This window comes from Sminthopsis crassicaudata, chromosome 4, assembly GCF_048593235.1.
Source record: "Sminthopsis crassicaudata isolate SCR6 chromosome 4, ASM4859323v1, whole genome shotgun sequence".
Taxonomy (NCBI): Eukaryota; Metazoa; Chordata; class Mammalia; order Dasyuromorphia; family Dasyuridae; genus Sminthopsis; species Sminthopsis crassicaudata.
Genome location: NC_133620.1, coordinates 196348447 through 196369624, shown reverse-complemented (window position 1 = coordinate 196369624; position 21178 = coordinate 196348447). Strand labels below are relative to the sequence as shown.

General features: G+C 36.2%; 1 protein-coding gene across 2 annotated transcripts in view; it reads left to right on the top strand.

The window, feature by feature from the left end:
• AFG1L (AFG1 like ATPase) overlaps window positions 1-20803 on the top strand; it is a 190045-nt gene extending 169242 nt beyond the window's left edge. For both annotated transcript variants that reach the window (XM_074310146.1, XM_074310145.1), the window contains 3 exons: window positions 14465-14605; window positions 18062-18175; window positions 20181-20803. In XM_074310146.1, the coding sequence (XP_074166247.1) occupies window positions 14465-14605; window positions 18062-18175; window positions 20181-20309 (384 nt within the window). In that variant the 3' untranslated portion in view covers window positions 20310-20803. The remainder of the gene's footprint in view (window positions 1-14464; window positions 14606-18061; window positions 18176-20180) is intronic.
• Window positions 20804-21178: the final 375 nt, after the last annotated feature.

The window sequence follows — 21178 nt, the reverse complement described above, 5'->3', positions numbered from 1 at the left end:
TCAGCTGGAGAGAACAGAACAGCAATGACCAATATGGAACTGATACTTGAGGTCATCAGGGAACTAGTGAGAAGAAGGGGAAAAAATTGAGCTTTTCTTGATGAGTTCAGATCATATCCCTAGGAACCAAAAGAATGTTCAGGTCCTAGTTCATCACCAGTGATCTTTAAAAGCTCATGAAGAGTGAAGTTACCTCTGCTGTACTGTAGAAGAGAAAGTGTTGTCCCACTTTTCACAAAAAGGGAAGAGAATAGAGTCTGCAAACTAGAGCCCAGGGAGTTGGATGACAATTCCTTGGCAAAATTCTAGAACATATTATTACAGGAATAGTTAGTGAACATCTGGAAGAGGAAGCGGCAATCACAAAGAGCCAGAATGACTTTGTAAAGACTGGTTCTTGCCAGAAAATTTTCATTTCCTTTTTACATAGGGTTGTTAGAATGATAGTTAAAAGGAATGCTATAGAGCTATTTTTCCTGGAGTTGGGCAAAGGATCTGACATCTGTTCTGGAGCTATGTTCTGAGATTCTTTCTGGTAAGGCTCTATACATGATATTATTTAGTAATGTGTAATGGTGATGGTGACAGATTTTCAACTTATGACTTCACTTTTACTTTTGTAGCCTTTCATTTTTCTTCAGCCTGATCTTTTTGTATTAGAAGCTTTCACAAAATTTATTATGTGCCTTTTTAAAGTTGAACTAGAAATGTTATTGGAAATGAGCCTCCTCTAGTGCCTTGCACATAGCAAGCAATAGATGTGATTTCACTTTGATTTGGTGAGGTTTCCATTTTAGGTCTATGATCTTTTAAGGAAAGATTAACAAATCAAAGACCATTAGGCAAAACAGTTCTTTAGGCTGTGGTACTGTAGGTATACCAAGTTATTGAGTTAAAGGAGAATATATTGCTATTCCTTTTACCTCAGAGTTTTATAAAATTTGGAATAAAAGCAAAATATAATAGAGATCTACCTCCAATGTGGAAACCTCAAGCAAGAGCCAAAGACATCATTGTGATATAGATTAGAACCAGGGCACTAAAAATTGGGAAAGGTATTCCTGTTTTCCAGTCTGTCATCTTTTTTTGACCAATGAGTGGGGAGCTAGCACAGAACAAAAAAGGGAAGGCAGAATCAGAAAAAGAGGTAAATTAAGATAGTAAGAATGTCATAGTTTCACAAGTTCTCTGGGAGTGGGCCAGATCAGAGGTTCGGAGTCCTAGCAGTGATTTCACCACTGAAGGTGAAGCTAGTCAAGTAAGACCATTGTAGTAAAATTTGTTTTATGTATGCCAGCTAGAAGCCAAAAAAAAACAAAAAAACAAAAAAACAAAAAACAAAACAAAGCAAAACAAAATCCTAGGGCAAAAAAGAAACCCAAAAGGTAAACTCCAAGAGGATCAGAGAGTAGATTATATCAAAGCCTGAAATAGGAGGAGAATTAACTTTGATCTCCTTTAGTTACCTAATGTCTTTTTTCCTTGGATTTAAGAGAATACAAGGAGCTTCCTTAAGCCATGATTTATATATATATAGTAAAAATTCCCCCAAATGTTGAAATAATCAGGCACTAAAAGTGACCATTGATCAGAGAGTGATCAACGTCAATGTGGAATAGGGTACCCAAGCCCTGTGACTTTGAGTCTTCTCAATATTTTTATACATGCCTTAGATGAGAGTATAAATAGTATGATATTCATATTGTCCAATAAAAAATAACTAAAACAGACAGAATAAGGATCCAAAAAGGTCTCAACTGATCAGAAAAAAAATAAACTGAATCAGATGTTATAAAAGTTTGTAGAGATAAATGAAAAGTGCTAAAATTGGGTTTAAAAATCAGCTGTCCTTGTATGAGATCAGAAAGATATAGTTAGATAATAATTTGGATAAATTCAAACATATACAGTCTTAAGTTTCCCAGAATTAGTTTATATGAAGAAGACCAGTGGATATCAATGACCTTGCAAGTTTATCAATATCAGTCATTGTAATGTGTTAGCCAAAACCATTAATTTATCTTTTGGGGGGGGCAGGGGGTAGTCTTTAATAGTAATTTATTTTTCCAAATACATGCAAAGTATTTCAACATTCAACTTTCCAAAACCTTGTGTTCCAATTTTTTCTCCCTTTCACTTCCCCCCAAGACAGCAAGCAATCCAGTATAGGTTAAACATACATAATTCTTCTAAACATATTTTCATATTCATCATGTGGTATAAGAAAAATCAGATCATAAGGGAAAAAACATGAGAGGAAAAAAAAAAAACCAAGTAAACAAATTACAACCACCAAAGACAGGTGCAAATACTGTGCTTTGATTGTTAATTTTATCTTGATTTATACTTAATGTATTAATTATAATTTCCAGAGTTAGGGAGATTAGAGTCGCACTTTACCCTGTCCTCTTAAGACTCTATCTGGATTATCTGTGTTTGGTTTTGTTCATTGATTGACAAGCTAGAGCATATCCAAAAGAGAGTGACCAGGATGGTTAAAAGACTCAAAACCAGCTGAGAATTGGTTTAAGGAACTGGAATTTTGATAAGAGAAAATTCAATTGTTCTTATAGGTCACAGGGCCTGCTTGTCTTCTCTCCTGGTCCAACTGTGGTCTTGTTTTTTGAAGAGGATTTGATGGCTCCGTATCTTGAAACAAGTTGGGGTAGAAGGCTAATATTTTGTATAGATTGAGGCTATTCATAGGTTAAATAGACTTTGTCCCTTCAAGTACTTTACAACTGGATTCATATGTTGGACTTTTGGATATCCTTATTTAGCTTTCATGAATAAATGAATAAAGCATTAAGAGGTAAGATATTATATCCAGAGAGTCTATGTTAAAATGTAAATATTGTGCTTTAGGGAACCATTGCATTAATTAGCCCATTATTATATGTAATAACAATTATTTTTAAGATTCGTAATGTGCAAAACACTCTTTTGGATGCTGGGAATGATGATGATGAATGAGATAATAATGAAATCATTAGCATTTACATAGCACCTACTGTGTACTGTATTAAATGTTTATAAAAATTACCTCACTTGAATGCACAACCACCCTGGGAAGTAGGTGCTAATATATCCCTATTTTATAATTGAGGGAATTGGGACAGAGTTTAATAATTTGCCGAGGGCTACGTGGCTGATAAGTATGTGACGCTGGATTTGAACTTGAGTTTTCCTGACTCTAGGACTCAATTCACTACTACTCGATACTCTAGGCAAAGTCAAAAGTTCATAGATGGGTTAATAAGACAGCCGTTGGTTACAGATCACAGATTTAGAGGTGGAAGGGAACTTAATGTCATCAAGGCAATGCTCTCATTTTACAGGTGGGGAAACAGACTCTGGCAGGTTAAGTGATTTGTGTAGGGTCACATGGCTAGGTGGCATCCAAACCTGAGTTTTCCCAAGTCCAACGCCCATCTATTCACTGTACCCTGCTGCCCCTCGTAGTTAATAATCTGGAGTATAAAGGTTTCTTCCACATGTTAGCAATTCCAGGATATTGAAATTTCTTATTCTGACAACATACAATGAGAAATCTATCCTGTATTGCTAAGTGCCTGGCGCTATAAATACCCGAATTTGGGGCTTTTTATTCATTAACCTAGAACCTGCAAAGCCTTTCCAATTAATAGAGTCTTTTCACTTTGTTTCAAAAGGACAGGTTTATTTTAACTTCCACAAAGCAGTTTTTTGTCTGCTAAAAGCTACTTCTCTTTAAGATAGGTGGTATTGTTGTTGCTGTGTAAACAAAGCAAGATGTTGTGTACTCTTGTTAAATGAAGAGCTATCAGTGTATCACTCCAAGAAACCTATAATGGAAACAGAAAAAGGATAACCCTTAGAATAGGATCATCTACAGTAAGCTAGAAATAATAAGCATCCTACTTGAGCAGAGATGATGGTGGCCCAACATGCATTAACCAGACAGAAGAACAAAAACAAGTGAAGTTGCCGGCTCTGTCCCCTAAACTGAAGTAGATTAACTGGCTTGTGGCAAGGCCAGAGGTAGCCTCACATTCTTGCTAATGCATTTCACATTAGTGTGGCATTGAGAAAATCTTGACTCCTGGCATCCTGGACATAATAACAGCAATCTACAGCTGCCCCACTTCACATTGTGCATTCAGGAGCAAGAAGGCAAAAAAGTAAATGCTTTCTTGGTAATTTGGTTTGATTTTTTTTTTTAAGAAATAAACTATCCTACATTCAGACCTGCTATATACTGTGGATAATTAAGGATAACAAATGCTCTTTGCAGACTCATTAGAGTTTTAAAGTTCTTTAAGTTTTAATCAGATTTCTGTAGAAACAAAAAGGGTTTGAAACAATAGCAGAGAATGCACAAACCATCAAATAAGAGGATTATAATTGTACCTGTTTAGAAAATTATTCAGATAACCAGCTACATCAAAGACTATTAAACTTTTTAATTGCTCAGGTAGGAGGATGAGGACTGTCATCATTATTACAAGAAAAATCTGCATCAGATAATACTATTTGAATTTTGAGATAGAATAACACACTCAAGGATACCACTAACTGAAGTGCCATTTAGTACTCAGAAAATCATCAAATACCTTAATTATTCATAGGACAGAATTGTGAATTCACAGTATTAATTATAGCTTCAGAAAGTGCCTTGTACTATGGTGTGATTATATAATAAGATCAACTAGTGCATAATAAAAGTATGCATGCCTTTGATTTTGTAATGGTAAAGTACAGACAAGTGGGGGGCTGTGTCCTCTTCATGTTTTGCCCACTCCTTCATAACCCTTAGTATGTGAGCACTAAGCATTCAATGGCTAGTCCATGAATATTAATTTATTTTTTTTGAAGAGGATTTGATGGCTCTATATCTTGGAACAAGTTGAGGTAAAAGGCTATTATTTTGTATAAGTTGAGGCTATTCATAAGTTCAATAGACTCTGCCCCTTCAAGTACTTTATAACCGGATACATATGTTGGATCTTTGGATACCCTTATTCACCTTTGGTGAATAAATGAATAAAGCATTTATTAAGCACTTACTATATGCAAAGCATTGAAGATTCAAATAAAAAAGGGAGATAATTCCTGCTCTCAAAGAGCTCACATTCCAGTGGGGAAGAGAACATATATGGAAGACTTCAACTGCAAATTATATGGAAGAATCCCATGGTTCTTAGGGCACAGCTGCAAAGCAGATGTCAGTGCTGCTTTTTTTCATGTCACTCTCACTGATAAAATCACATCAGTTTCTTATATTAAGCCTTTTGTTAATGGGAAGAAATTTGATGGAAATAATTTTCCTTGTTGGGTCTTCAGTAGCAATAGCTACAGTACATTCAGGAGAACAGTCCAGGTTACATTTCTATAAGTATTGATTCCCAAGATGATATTTGAGGGAAGTGAGCTAGAAGCAATGGTACTCCCAAAGCTCTTGAACCCAAGGGTCCTGAGCTGTCTACATTAGGGTATGAAGGGAGATGATGGTCAAGATGGTTGTTTGATCTGTCAGGCACAATTTGCTCCCTGTCTCTCCTCGGAGTGCCTTGCTATATCTGGGAGGGCTTGTATTCTTTGTGTGTGACACACTGAATGCACTGCTGAGCTTTCATCCAGATGACTAGGCCTTGTTAAACTTGTTTCTCTCTGTCCTTCTGTCTTTCATTACTAATAGTATTTAGTGATCATTTGTAAGAAGTATAGTTGTTTGAAGAAACAAGTTTATTTATCTGTCAGAAGACAATGATAATGGCAGATAGGTTCTGGAAGTATGTACCAAGATTCAGATGGACCCCTATTAGGTCTCAAAGAAATTAAGTATATATTTCCTTAAAGCATCTCCTTTCCTTTTTAAAGTCAAGATGAAGGGCACTTTTTTTTTTCTCAGAATATTCTGCTACTTTGGACAGGTTGTCCTGTTCCAAGCTAATCTAAATTAGGCTGTAGAGAACTATTCTTAGCGGTGAGTAGGAAAATGGTCCAGAAAGTCATAAAAAGACAGAAGCCTTTTATATTATCATGTTAGGTGATAGATTAATCCTCGTGGAGTTGAATTGTAGGAAGCCTTAAATTGTCACTTGACCTTTCTTAGTTCACTTTTGTGCTACAGAACCTTTCTTTCTTTTCATCTTTCTAATCAGTTAATGTTATATATCTACTACACTCGAGGTACTATGCTGTACAAAACAGGTTCAGAAAAGTCATAGCAGCATATTATAGAAACCCTAGAGTAACACCTGTCCTTGATGAGTGAGAAATGAATGACAGTGTTATCAAGGACAAGTTTGCAGTCTCTGAGCATATCTTTTGTCAAAACTAAAACCCTAAAGTAACAGAATAACATGGCTATCACAGAACCTCATAAATGGAAGAGAATCAGTTTCATATCAGTTCTAATCAGTCCTCTAAATAAAACATCCCTGGGAAGGGATCATTCAGTGTTTACATGAAGAGCTTCAGTAATGAGGAGCCCACTACCTTCTTATGCAACCCATTCCAATTTTGGACAGCTCTTCAGTCTTTTGGACAGTGTTAAAAAGTTCTCCATTATATCAAGTCTAAATCCATTGCTCTGCAGCTCCCACTGAACCCAGCCTTTCTCCAGCTTTATACCCATGGCTCATAATTCTGCCTCTAAAGCTAACAATAGATGATATGGACTATCCTTGAAAGTGGCAGGTTTTCACTGGAGCTTGACAAGAAAAAGGTGAATAACCACTTGTCAGTTAGATAAGGAAAGACTAGATGACCTCTGAGGTCCCTTCCAACTCGAAGAGTCTCTGACTTATTTTAATCCTATTAAATTCCATCTCATTAGGTTCATCCCAGCTCCAAGTATTGGACCCAAACTAGATTCAGTAATTTGTTCCCAGCCTATTGAGTTCTTGGGCCACAGAGAGATACTATAGCCTTCTTTACTGTACCACAAAGACATTTCCTTTTCCAGCGTCTTGGTTATCTCCCATCTACCTCCTTGGCTATAGATTCTTTCTACCTCCTTGGCTATAGATTCTTTTTTTTTCCTCTTTTATTACATAATTATTCAATCTCCAATACACTTAGTTCTACCTGCAAAGGTAACCTACTTGGAAGGAAAAAGAAGGCTGTCTACTCCTGGGACTCTATTTTCATATGACCTCATTAGACTATGAGCTCCTTGAGAGCAGGGATTGTTTTTACCTTTCTTTGTATGCCCTGAGTGTTAGCACAGACTCTGCCACATAATAAATACTTAATAAATGACTGACAACTGACAAGACTTCCGTTTAAAAGCCCTGAGCTTGGGAGGAAGGTGAGAAAATGGCTGAGTGGTTATTATATGGTATTTGCACATCAGTGTCAAGTTTGGGGCTGATCAGTATAAAAGATCTCCTGGGGGGAAAGTTGTGGGAAACTCATTAAGCTGCCAGATGCTGGGAGAGAAAAGGTTCGTGGATATTGGCTATTGCTGGGGCACAAGGTCTGCTCTGTAAAGATTGTATGCTACAAATAGGATACAGACAGATACCCCAAAGGAGTAGACATCACAAATCCCCTGACATTGTTCCCAAAAGGCACTGGGGGTGGGGATGGGGGTAGCCAGTATTCAGCATTGTGCATATTCTCAAACAAAGGAAATTCATCCTAAGGTCCACACTACTGTGAGCATATTGCCCAGTCAAGCCTATGAGGTCTTAACTGTCTCCCACCCTTGCCCCATCCTCAAACACAATCTCTCCAAAGTACAGAATCTTATCTAGACTTTTTTTTAAATTGGACTGGCCCTTTATTTTCTTCTCTTCACTTCCCTGACCATGGTAGCCTTAGAACACAATGCTGATGCCTCTTGAGTGGCAATCCTTCACTCACAACGTCCTACCACTCTCCATCATAGCTGGCATTTATAGTCCCCTTACAAAATGCTCTACATACAGTGCCTCCTTTGCTCATCAACGCCTCCCTAGGAGGGGAATGTTTAGGCATTAGGATCCCCATTTTACAGCTGAGGAAAGTGGGTAAGAGAGGTCCCATGGGCAGCCAGCCTTGCTGCCCTCTTGATTATGTGTGCAGCCATACTTTTGTAAAAACCTGGAACCTGCAAAGTTAGAGTTAAGGCAAATGAGACATAGTGATAAAAGGCAAAACAAAAAAATGTAATTTTTAAAAAATTTGTTTTGATTTTTGAAGGTTCTTATTGTCCCATGTTTGAGTTTGGAGAAAGAAGCTTGAATTTAGAGAATAAAATAAAGTTTCATTGAGGGAAGAGCCCTGCACTTAGTCATCTTTATAGCTCCCTTAGCTTAGTGCTCTACACATAAGAATCTCTTACTATAAAAGCTAATGAATTGAATCAAACATAGAGTGAATGAATGACAGGAAAGATTTGTCACTTAGGAGGAAAATGAACTGGTGATGAGTGAAAATAAACTCAGTGAGTCCTGCTTCCCTGGCTGTTCTCCATTTATCAGAGGGTCACATCTTAGCAAGTATCTCTGGGTGTAGATGTGTGAGCTTGTACATTCCCCACTGGAAGAATAGAATGAAGGTAGCCAGGGGACTCTGGAGACAGTAGCTCTTTTTATCTTGCGTGATTGACTGCATGAAGAGACAGGGACAGGATGAGCAGGGGAAGCCTAGGCCACAGCAAGGAGGCAGCTCTTTTTTTTTAACTCCCTTTTCTAAATACATGAAAACAGTGGGCAGGATGGGCAGGCCATTGATGAAACATTTATTGGTGATCACTTAAATTGTTCCCTTCCTTTCCCACCCCCTATCCAATATCTGGGGAAGATGAATTATTTAATATATTTAGCAAATTAAAAATGATATTTCTAAAACTTAGGAACTTTTAGTCTCAGCCCTAAAAAAGGATTTGTTTGGGGGCCAAGCAGGTAAAATTTACTGGACTCATTTTTTGTTCCTCAAAAGAAGTTAGCTTAATAGATTTAATCCCTCCATTTAGATATGTGTTTTTTTAAAAAGTAAAAATTCATTTCTATATTTCTTCTTTTTTCTTCAGCAATATTCTGTTTGTTCTGAAGACTATTAAAAAAAATAGAAGAAAAAAAACCCACATTTATTTAATGGAATATTAGGAATGTAGGACAGAGTAATAGCTAATATAATGACTAATACAGACCTTATTTAAAAGAAATAATTTACTTAAATAGCTGAGCAAGCAAAAATCTGATTTTTTTCAGTTGCTCTTAGTACTTCAGTTTCATTTCTGCTAATAATTCTCTCTGGGCATACAGATGTGTGGATAATTTTCTTAACTCAAAGCATACCTACATGTATAGAGAGTGTGCTTAATTATACTTAACTGCACATCTAAAATTAACTTTTGTATTTTTACATATCTACTAGTTTGTAATAGATAATAGAAAAAAAAGAATCTTGAGTATGTTATGGAAATTCAGGTGCTCTTTCAGTGTTGCCAAAGCATGGAAATACTATCTTTTGCTTTTTCTATAGAAAGCTAATGCTGCTAACTGGCCATTAGGAAGGCATTTGTCTTTACCAGTAGCTGTGATGTGTTTGCTTCTACACTCTTTGACCCCTTTGTGAATGGTCAGCATTTGCAAAATGGCTTGCAGGGATTAAGTAATAGTCTATGTCCATGGAACAAGAGTAATGCAAACTGATCTTATTGAGAATTGAAGGGAACCTTTGCCACATTAAGACTATAATGCAACCAACTGAGTTAATTAGCCACAAACCTTGTAATAGTGTCTTCTTTAAACTGCATAGGACCACACACAGCCACAATTACCCCTTTACTGGTAGGTCTTTGTAAAGCCTTCTAGGGAAGGCTTATTTCTGATAAGAATGGTTAGGGAGAATGGAGTGGAGATCTTCATGACTAAAATTAGTTTGCAGTTCTGAACAGCAAAGAGGAGCCTTGTTTTCTATTCCACCTGTGGGTTCAGAATGTTGGCTTGTGGGCCTAACAGAAGCCCATCCCACCTCTCTTATTCCATTTCTCCATTTCCCTACCCCCTACCCCCAGAATCTCCAAAGTAGAACAGCCGGTTATTGGTGGATACCCTCTATCTTGGTTCTTGTGTGTGTGTGTGTGTGTGTGTGTGTTCCTGGTCTACTGAAAGAAGAAAGAAGCAAAATTAGCTCAAACTGAGATTTCAGAGCAGCTGGTTTGTTTTTAGAATCTTTTCCTTTCTTTCTTTCCCTCTTCCCTCTGGACTTCTGGCCATCCAAAGCCATCTACTGTTGCATGTCATATTCTTCCTAAGAGAAACTCTCTTGCAAAATTAGCATTCTTATTTCCCTTTTTCTACTCTCCCTATTTCCCTACCCATTGATAATGAATAACCTTTGGTCCCCTGGAATTCACAATGGCGTTTTTTGAACATCTCTCATACATTGATTTTGTATTTTTAGTTTTATATTGGATATGTGTGTATGTGTATATGTATATAGTACATATATACATACACTATACATATACATACACACATATATAAATATATACATACTTGTGTATATTATGTATGTGTATATATATATGTATATATATACACATATATATCCACATACCCATACATGTGTATATGTAATAAAAATAAATACTCCTCCTCTTAAGGAATCCTAAAAGGTTTCTTAGAGGCAGGGACTATGACATACATTTTTTGTCTCCCCTCACACCTAGTATCTATCTAGTACTTGGAATTCATTAATTGTTTGGTTATATTTTTTAATTGAATTGACTTATATAATTATAGAAACTGAGAGTGATGAGGAACCTTTGGATGCCATTCTAGTCCAATCTGTACATGAACAGAAATCCTCCTTCAGCATCTCTATCAAGCCTCTGAGGATATCTAATGAAGGGGAAAACACCCCTCCTAAGACAGGCCATTCCTCTTTTGGATAGCAAGAGCTCTTCAGATACTCGAATGCAGCTGTCATGTATCCCCTAAGCCTTTTTCTTCATGTTAAACATCCCAATACTTTCAATCATTCTTCACGTAGCATGGTCTCCGGTTGACTCACTATTCTGTTTCATCTTCTTTGGTCACTTTCCAAGAGATGAAGATGTTAATTCTGAAAAGGGAATACCCAGAACTGAACACTGTTCTCTGAATGTGAGTTAGGCAGAGCAAGAGTACAAAGGAGCAGGATCTATCACAAAATAAATAGCCACAGGTAATACAGAGAAGAAATGTCTGGAATTAAAATGTTTGCATTCATAAAAATTAATATGAAATGAAAAATCCTTATTGCTGCTCTCTGATTATTGTACCCTGGGTAGTCATTTATCTTGCCTACCCTTTCTTTGAGTTATGACTCAAAATTTAATGTTAGTGTTGCTGATCTCAGTTAAGTCCTAAAAAAATTAGTCTGATTAAACTAATTTCTACTAAGATGCAAATGACTAATAACTTCTCTCTAATGTTTCCCAGAATATTTACAATTAAAGATGTTCTTGTTTAGCTATAAGATCTCAAATATCAAATAATCTGGCAGAAATACTTTGGAATAAGGGGAAAGGACTTCTCCAACTGTTCCAAAATTGATCTGATTCCACTTCCTCTAGTATGAAGAAGTGTTCTCTTCTCTTGTGTTTTTCTAAAATTTGAGTCTACTAAATGACCTTGGTCAAAGTCTCACTATGGGCCAGCTCCTTCTTATCAGTAGTTTGTCTCTTCATAGTTGTAGGGAGATGGAAGGACCAAGGCTGTGTGATTTAAGAACATGTGTTTGTTGTTTGTAGCTTGTTACTGGTGTAGCTTGGAAACTGCATAAGAGTTAAGGCCATCTGCTCTTAACTTTAAAAAATAAAAGGAACATTGCTTGGTGATATGAGTAACTCTGAATAATATGGTCAGAACTTATCAGTTCTAAGTGCCACATTTTAATAAGAATATTAAGAATCTCAAAGGATCATAGATTCAAGTTTAGAGCTAAAAAGGCCCTTTCAAATAAATCTTCTCATTGTCTAGCTAGTAAGTATCTGAAGAAGACTGAACTTTAAGGTCAATCTGATTCCAGGTACATCACTATTATTGTCTCTCTTTTATAAACTGAGGTAGGGAAGGGACGGAGATTAAATGACTTGTCCAAGACAGTTACAGAAATAAGAGTTTAACTAGGTCCCTTGGCACTATATTCAGCACATTCTAAACTGTGGGGACTCTTGATCTACTCTGTACAAGGATCAGCCAGAGAAAGTAAAAATGGAGACCATCTGACAGGGGCAAATAATAACTGTCTTTGGGTATTTGAAGGACTTTCATGGAATAAGACATGTTCAATTTGGCCTCAAAGCACAGTACTAAAAACAGTAGGTGGAAATTCCAGAAGGGAAGATTTCAGCTGGATGTCAGGTATGTTAGAATGGTGTAGACTTAGAATGGGCACTTGTCAGGGCTATTGTAGAGCAGATTCTTGTTCAAGTGTAGAATAAATGATCTTTGAGATCTTTTCTGACTATGGTTTCCTCTAGAATTTGGGCAGATATGTAGGCTATATGGGATATATTCTGTAGTATAGGGCTAAAATTATTTATTTCATGGATAAGCTTTTAGCTTATGGGTAGTACTTTTGGGGTTTTTTATATCAACTTTATTCATATCTTTTCTCTTTATACTCCTTATATTTTCTAATTTACCACTCTGCCAACCCCTCCCAGAATGCAATGCATGGTAACGGAATAAAAGGGGAGGGGGGTAGAAAACCAGTTTAGTAAAATTAATCTAATGATAACGAACAGCTGGGTGGGGCAGTGGATAGAGTTCCAGACCTGGAGTCAGAAAGACAAATCTCTCTCTATTTAGGTCAGGCCTTAGACACTTATAGCTGTGTGTCATTGGGTAAGTCATGTATCTCTCTGTCTCAGTTTCCTCATGGAAAAATGGAACTACAGAAAGAGATGGCAAATAACTCTAGTGTCTCTGCTAAGACCCAAATGGGGTCATGACGAGTCAAACATGACTGAGAAATGACTGAATAGCCACAAGGAAAAAAAAAATACACACACACACACATACACACACACACATAGAACAGTAGGAGAATGTATTCCATGTTTCATACTCTTGGATCCCTACATCTGACAAAAAGCATGGGAAGAGAGAACCTTTAATTTTAAGTAAATTAAGTACCTTATTAACTCTTGAGATAGTGGAATAACCCAGAGGCTTTGCCTCCAGGTACAAGTATGATATGGGGGAGACTGGAGTACCAAGTCTTCCCCTCCACAGCACTGCCCTGAAAGGATCTTGCCTCTCTCCTGGGGTCTTTCTTCTCTCACTGACGCACATCCCAACTGTCATTCCCAGGCACTAGGAACTCAGGAGTTTTCCCTCATGCTCTACAAGCTGAAGTTAGAGTCTGTGGGATGAACAGTATCCTCTTCTGTTATTAATTATCTTCTCCCCTCCCCTTTGCTAATTTAATTGAATTTGCCTTCAGTCCTAGAATTTCTACTTTTAGCTTCATTGTCCCTATATTAAGAAGTCACAAGCTGCTCTGGTCATTGAAATTCTCTGGCATTTTTCATACAGATTGATCACTTCCACAATTTATTTAAATATTTACTAAAAATATTTGCCTGTGACTGTTATCCTGAAATCTTTTTTTATTCAAAAATATGTAGTTATGCTGGTGTGATATTAGATAATAATTATATTTAACTTGAAATAGTAACTGAAATTTAGTTGTAGGAAGAAATTAAAAGGAATAAGTTTAAATATAGTAATAGGTGATGTGAATGATAAGTAAAAAGTTACAGGGCATCTAGGTGGCACAGTGGATAGAGCATCAGCCCTAAAGTCAAGAGGACCTGCGTTCAAATCTGGTCTCAGAAATAAAGAATAAGGGTCTTTATGCTTTGTTAGGGGAGACACAAGAAAAATCAGATCAAAAAGGGAAAAAATGAGAAAAAAAACAAAATGCAAGCAAACAACAACAAAAAGAGTAAAAATGCTATGTTGTCATCCACACTCAGTTCCCACAGTCCTCTCTCTGGGTGTAGGTGGCTCTCTTCATCACAAAATCACTGAAACTGACCTGAATCATCTCATTGTTGAAAAGAGCCATGTGGATATATTTTTTTTTAATTAAAAATCTGATCATGTCTTAAATTTAGTTAGACAAGTGTATACCACCACTGGAAATGCTGATCCACTTACACTTGCTTAAAACTATAACTGAGATCTTAATATTATAAGAAAAGGAGAATTTTCCATTCACTTTTGGTCCCAGATCAACCTGACTGAATTGCCCAGAATTGAAACAGGCAATGAAAATATTACTTTCTAGATGAATATTTACTTTTACACAAAAACCTGCATTTTAAAGCTTTTTTAAAAAATTGTGTAGAGACACAAATAAAAAAGAGAAAAATAATGTGCTTTTCAAATTACTTCCTTTCATTCATTAATTCCCCCCCCCCAAAAAAAAGTAACAGTTATGTTCATTTGATTTATTTTAATTTTTTTATGTTTAATTTTTAAAATCACAGCCTCTGGGAGCCAGTGATTATTTGGAACTATCAAAGAATTATGATACAGTTCTTTTACGAAACATACCTCAATTTACACTGGCCAAAAGGACCCAAGCACGAAGATTCATAACTCTCATTGACACTTTTTATGATTTTAAGGTGAGTAGAAAAGTAGAAAATGTTCTCTCTCAACTTAGAATGTTAAAACCCAAGTTAAATCCCATAACCAACCTCTGGAATATACCAGCAGTTCAGTGATTTTAGTGGCCACCTTATGTATCTGTGATGGTATATAGTGGATAGTATATGATACAGCCATCTCAATACATAAGTCTTCCTAACAATGTAATAGGTATCATATGGGGTTATATCTTCTGTTTCATTGGTTCAATTCAGTAAAAAGTTAACTCAACAAATGTATTCTTTTATTCCTATATTTCCTAGGGAATCCTAAATTTTTCTTTGCACAGGCAGAATCCTCAGTCTTTGATGGAATACAATCCTATTTGTAGAATCTGGTGAAATGGCTTGTGGCAGACCAAGCAGTAATACACCTTATTCAGGTCTCAAAGGAACAGAAGGCTAAAAGATTGGTCACAAATCTAAACTACTTAACTGGTGCTCTAATGCCTCTCTGAGACGTTAGCACGCAAATTAAGCTTAAATTGGAAGGGTTTTTAACCCTTGCTAGAGGCTAGACATCTATAACAGAGGGGAAGCAGTAACAGCCACTAGTAGCCTGAGAGGCTGTGCTGTCTGCTGCCCAGTGAGAAGTACCTTATCTAGACTCCTTCTAGATGGAGAAAAGAAAGGGGATGTGGAAAGTATTGCAGGAGAAGCAGCAAACCCTAAGGCAAGAGATCTTAACCTGGGAGACTTGTCTTTTGAATATTTTGACAGCAACAGCTGACTATAATTGGTTTCCTCTGCAGTCCTGAGTACTTTATGTATTTAAAGCATTCTTCTGAAGAGAGTGCCAAAAGGGTCCTTAACACAAGAAAGCTTAAGAATTGCTTCCCTAAGGAAAGACTTAAGGGACCAGAATTGTAACTTTAGGTAGGAAGGAATTGAAAGTGAGGGGAAGTCTGCCCTTATTAGGCTTCTATTTCTTTTGCAAGACAAAATGAAAAGGGAAACACTTCTGAAGTACCTGCTGGTCTCACTGTCTGGAAGTCTGGATGTCACTGGCATGACTATGGCCGGCCAGCCTCTGGGGGTTTGTTGTTCCTAATCATTTCCCTGCCTTTATCTTTTGGAGGAAGGGTATTTAAGTCAGGATCTGAGATACTAAAGATCCTTTTATTAGTCCACTTGGTTCCCAATAAGCAGAGCTATTAGTTTTAAAACTCAGGAGATAAGGCCCTGGATTCAGAAATCCAGGAAGTGATCATAGGGTTCTAGCATTCTCTGTCTCTAGAAGTGAGGTGTTATTTTCTGGACTTTTTTTTTCCCCTATAAATTTTAGAGCTCTGAGGTTTTGACATTCATATTCATACTGGAGGAGGAGAGTAGAAAATAAAGCGGATCCTGTAGAACAAAACAGGATATGGGTCTGCTAACTACCAAATGTTTGAAAAGTATCACACTGAGCCTTTTGCTACTGCCATTCACAAGAGAAGATTTTAACCAGGAAAGTAGTTTCCCAGAGGTCTTTTTGTAATTTAATAATGATTCCTCCAAAAAAAAAATTTATTAGGAGTGCAACACCCCCTGTGGGGCTGCTTCTTCAACTTGTTCTTAAAGATTGGGTCCCTAGAAGGCAACTGCTATTACCTTGTGTTTTAGGGGAAATTCTTCGATTCTGTACTCCTAATACTGTAACTTAGAAGCCCCCATTGGTATGCTGTACATTAGTTATCAGTCTTAGTGCACAATTAGCATTTAGCAAAGGCATTTACTAAGATAGTATAAAAAGAGCAATTGCTTAAAAAAAGTTAATGTATAAACCTGGATCAAACTATCCCTGAAACATGCAGTGTCCATTGGGAAGAATGGGCTCAAATGTGGATTACAGCAGTATTGAGGCACATGTATATAAGATTTCTATGTGGCAAATGAAGTTCTCAACTGCTGGTCCTTCAGAGTGCTAAAATGTGTGAAAAGACATCAGTTTTGAAGTACCTTTTACTTTTACTATTCCCAATATTCTATACATTCTTAGCAATCCACTATAGCCAGGAGTGAGGAAATAAAAGTCTAGATAATAAGACTAATTTTTTTTTAAGAGTTGATGCTTCAGGAGAGCTATGTATACTAGAAGATTAATAAAAGTCAGACAATAGTTAAATCCTTATATTCCCTATTTTAAATAAGTAGTACTTTAGAGAAGATTCCTCCTTTAAAGATATATATATATATATACACATACATACATATATATACACACACACATATATATATCTTTACATATCTATATACTTTATATATCTATATATTTCCCACACCTACTTCCTTTCTAATTTTTTAATTAGAAAGGGAAAAGATTTACCTTGGAGAAAAATTGAAAATGACTCCCTCCTCCTAATATTTGTTTTGATTAATTATGCATTATACCAAGACAGATTAGAGTATCTTAACAAATAACACACTATCTCTCATTCATAAATTGAGGACTTAGCATAACACTGTTGACTCATAAAAATCAATATGATCCCAGAATTCAATCCTAAAAAGTGATTCATTTTTGGAGTGAGCCATTCATTATTGTGGCTCCCATTCCAGTTGGATTGTGATCCTGCTCAGGTTTTCAGATGAAATGAAAAACCCATCAGGGATACCTGATAGTCAGTGTCAGTACCATATTTGAAAGTACCAGTCTATCTTTTCAGATAATTTTAACTCTGAAAGAGTCTGATTCCCCCCCCCCCAGTTTTCTATCATGTTATATAACTGTTGAATGAATAGATATTTAAATAATTCTCTTATTTCATTGATTCTATATAAGTGAGAGGGAACTAGACGTGTGCATTAAGGAAAGCTCTCAATGATGAACTTCCTTTATCATTCATTGTAGGTTAGCACATTCCCTACAGTCTGACAGCATTGTCTATATGAATGTGATTTTTTTCTTCTTTTTTTTTTAAGTGAATTTTTAAAAAACAAAATCAGAGTATTTAAAACAACAAAAAGAACATGTCATACTTGAGCTAATGGATAAAAAAATTAATGAAAGATATAAAACTGTACCCTATGTATAATTACATATGCACACTCAAATATTTATGTAATCAGGAAATAGTTTAAATATGAGTCTTTTTTTAAAGGATGTACCAGAAATATCTTGATAGAAATAAAGATGTAGTATATAAATGCAGTGACTATACAGTCATTTGTGCCAGTTATTTGGCAGTACAGGAGTAGTCAATTGAATATCTTTAAGGAATTTGATATCTGCCCTTTTCCAAAGAGAAAAAAAAATGCATGTGTTTACTCTTCAGGTCCTTCTATAATTAACAAAAACTATTAGGAAAATTAGATTGATACAGAAGAGACGTAGTTTTCTGGTTGACTAGAATGGCAGGTGTGGATATTTTCAGTTATCCAAAAGACGCCTCCTTTCCTTCTCTATGTGAAATCAAAGAAAAGCCATTGCTTCCTCATTTTCTACTTTTCCAGGTACGTCTCATTTGTTCCGCATCCGCTCCTCTGTCAAGCCTATTTTTGTATCATCATCATGACAGTCAGTTGGAGCAAAGCAGAACACTGATGGATGATTTGGGGCTGAGCCAGGTAGGCGATATTAACATAATCTCCTTTTATCATAAAACAGCTTAATTGGTTTTGGTCTGATATCATGGCAACACTTTAGGAGAAGGAATGCAGTGTACATTTAACTCTTGGTTTGCTGTTTTCTTCTGAGACCAGAGACAGTTGCTTCCCAACAATAGGTAACTAGTCTCTATGTGCTTGTGTGGCGTCCATTACTGTTGGGGCTAGACACTCTGATCTGTGAAATGGGCTAGCGAGTTCAAGTGAGGTAACATCTATAAAGCCCTTCAAGTACCATACAAAGGCTAGTTGTTGTTATTGTCATTATGAATCAAGAGGCGCAGGCCAGGCCTCCATGATGTTAGTCCATTTGTTCAGGGCCTTAGATAAATAAAAGTTCAGAGGACTCATAAGAAACTGGGCCAAAGCCAGTTCAGAAAGATATAACAGTGTTTCTTTCCACAAAAAGAGATGTCGCACTGATTTTTACCAGTGTAAAAGGGCCAAACATTAATCACTGGCCAGCTTTGTCAGAAGCTTTGTCTCCTAACCCCGCATATTCACCTCTTAACAAGGTGTATTCAGGGCTTGGGAGAATCGGGTCAATTATGCTTGATGAAATGAAATCATGTTTTCAATAGTCACTTGAATCCACTTGTGGAAATGTCTAACTGTGTTATAGACCTGTGTACTATGAACTCTTGAAGTTATTTTTGTAAAAGCGATCCTGAGATATTAGCCCTGATAGCTGTTGTCTTTTTTATTATTATTATTACATTTTCAAAAGAATATTCAAGCAGCTTATTTCTGTGGTTTTAATGTATTGTAAATTATTAGACCTTTAGTTTCTTATTGCAGACTTCAGTTCAAATGAGATAGGATCTCAGATCTCATCTTTTTTTAAGGTAGGAAAAGATTAGAAAGTGTGTCCTCTGTGACACAGATTAGACATGGTTTGTCAGTAAGGTTCTGTTGCAAACCACTGAATTGTCTGTGTTAGATGGGCTCCAGCAAGCACTTATCCCATTTCCCATTTGAAAAATCCCAGGTGTCCATTATTCTTTAAGGATGAGAAGGTATAAAGAGGTTTCACCATTAATTAGCACAGAATTATTCTTGAGATACATGAATAGACTTCGTATCTGGTAAAGAATAATATGCAAGCCAAGTACTGCTACCCCTTACAATCTAGCAATCTGTGGTCTACAACAAAAAGATGAAACTCCTAAACCAAATGCCTTCTGGAAATTACCCCAGTCTCCATCAGTCATGGCTAACTCACTTAACCCCCGTAGAAAAACTACACCAAGTACCACAGCCATCCGGGACAGGAGACAGCTTCGGCCTTTCTCGACCTAGGAGGAGCCAGTGAACAGCAAGTGCAATGAAAACAGAGCTAGATTTTAGTCAAAGAATCTTGAGTTCAAATCCCAGTTCTGCAACTTTTTCCCTTTGTTGACACTTTGGATAAGTCATTTTCTGTCTTCTGAACTGTTTCTTCATCTGTAGAATGAGAAGGTTGGGATAAAAGGCCTCTTAAGTGCCATTCTAGTTCCAAATTGATGATCCTATCAAAAGTCCTTAAATTGCAATTGGAATTTTTCCTCCTCAGTTTGACAAACTGAAAACATTTTTACTTTGTTTTAAGAGCCTTAAGAGCGTATCAAAGTTCCCATGGGTGCTCTAACCCTGTCCAATTTACTGTGGCAGCAATAGTTTTCTGTGTTGTCATTTTATTTATTATTTCACACACACTTATTGCATAAAGTTTCCTTTTGGGAGATTTTTACAGGGAAATTTCATTTGAACTAATAGTTTTGTTTCTTGCCTTCCTTTGAAGGCCAGAGACCAATTTTTTTTTTCTTGGTAGTTTGTTCTAGATACTGTCTTACATGACATAGTTTGAGAAATTTGAAATATTTTAAGATGATATATGATACCTTTAAAATAAATTATCTAATAAAAAAATGGCCTTTGCACAATTGTCACAGGTTGTAAGGTTTTAACTCTGTTTTCTCCTATCTAGGATTCAGCTGAATCACTTTCCATGTTTACTGGAGAAGAAGAAATCTTTGCATTTCAACGCACAGCCTCCCGACTCACAGAAATGCAAACTGAACAGTACTGGAATGATGGTGATAGAAGCAAGAAGTGATTTTTACTTACAAATAATTAGAACTCAAGGCAAACACAGATGTATTAGAGGGAAAGCCTTATTATGGAAATTAAACTAATTATTTTTTTTCATTAATGAATTGATATGTTGTGCACTTTATCTTTTGGACCATTAATCCTCTAACTCAGATTACTGATATCACAGAATTCATTTATTCATAAATCAAATCAATTTTTACAGTTTTATATTTTTAATATTTATTTTGCCCTTTGTTCCATCAAAAAAAGATCTGTCAATGCTCTTGAAGGTAACAGATTTTTTAGCTATATCTTATACATAAAGCTACATAAATATGGAATTAGTTCCTGTTCCATGCTGGTTATATTTATAGGAATATGTCTTTGATGAAAGAAAAAGCCACTTGCAAAAGTAGAAGGCTTCATACTAAATTCAGTCAAATAGTGGCAATAAAATCCTGAGTTTATGTATCTGGATTATACTTGAATTGTAATAAACCTGTAATTACCTTTAAATTTGTAAATTCTCTTGTTGATTTTCTTCTAAACTTTCAGATTCTTTTACTGAGAGTCAGTTACTCAAACACTGAGATCCCGCTTCAGTAAAACACAGATTTGACTACAATGGTGAAAACAAAATCACATGGAGTCCATGGTCCTATACAAGGAGAGGGGAAGGGAAATCTCTTCCTTTTTTTTTCTTTTGCTAAAGATCTGAACAGTCCAACAAATAGGACAGAACAATTGACACACACTCATTAAGGTGGTGCTATTACTTTTATTTTAAATGACTACTGGTCACTTCCAATGAATCACCTCATTGTTGACAAGAACCATGTCCATCAGAATTGATCAGTAGAGTTAATTTTTTAAAGCATTTTTATTCAGATA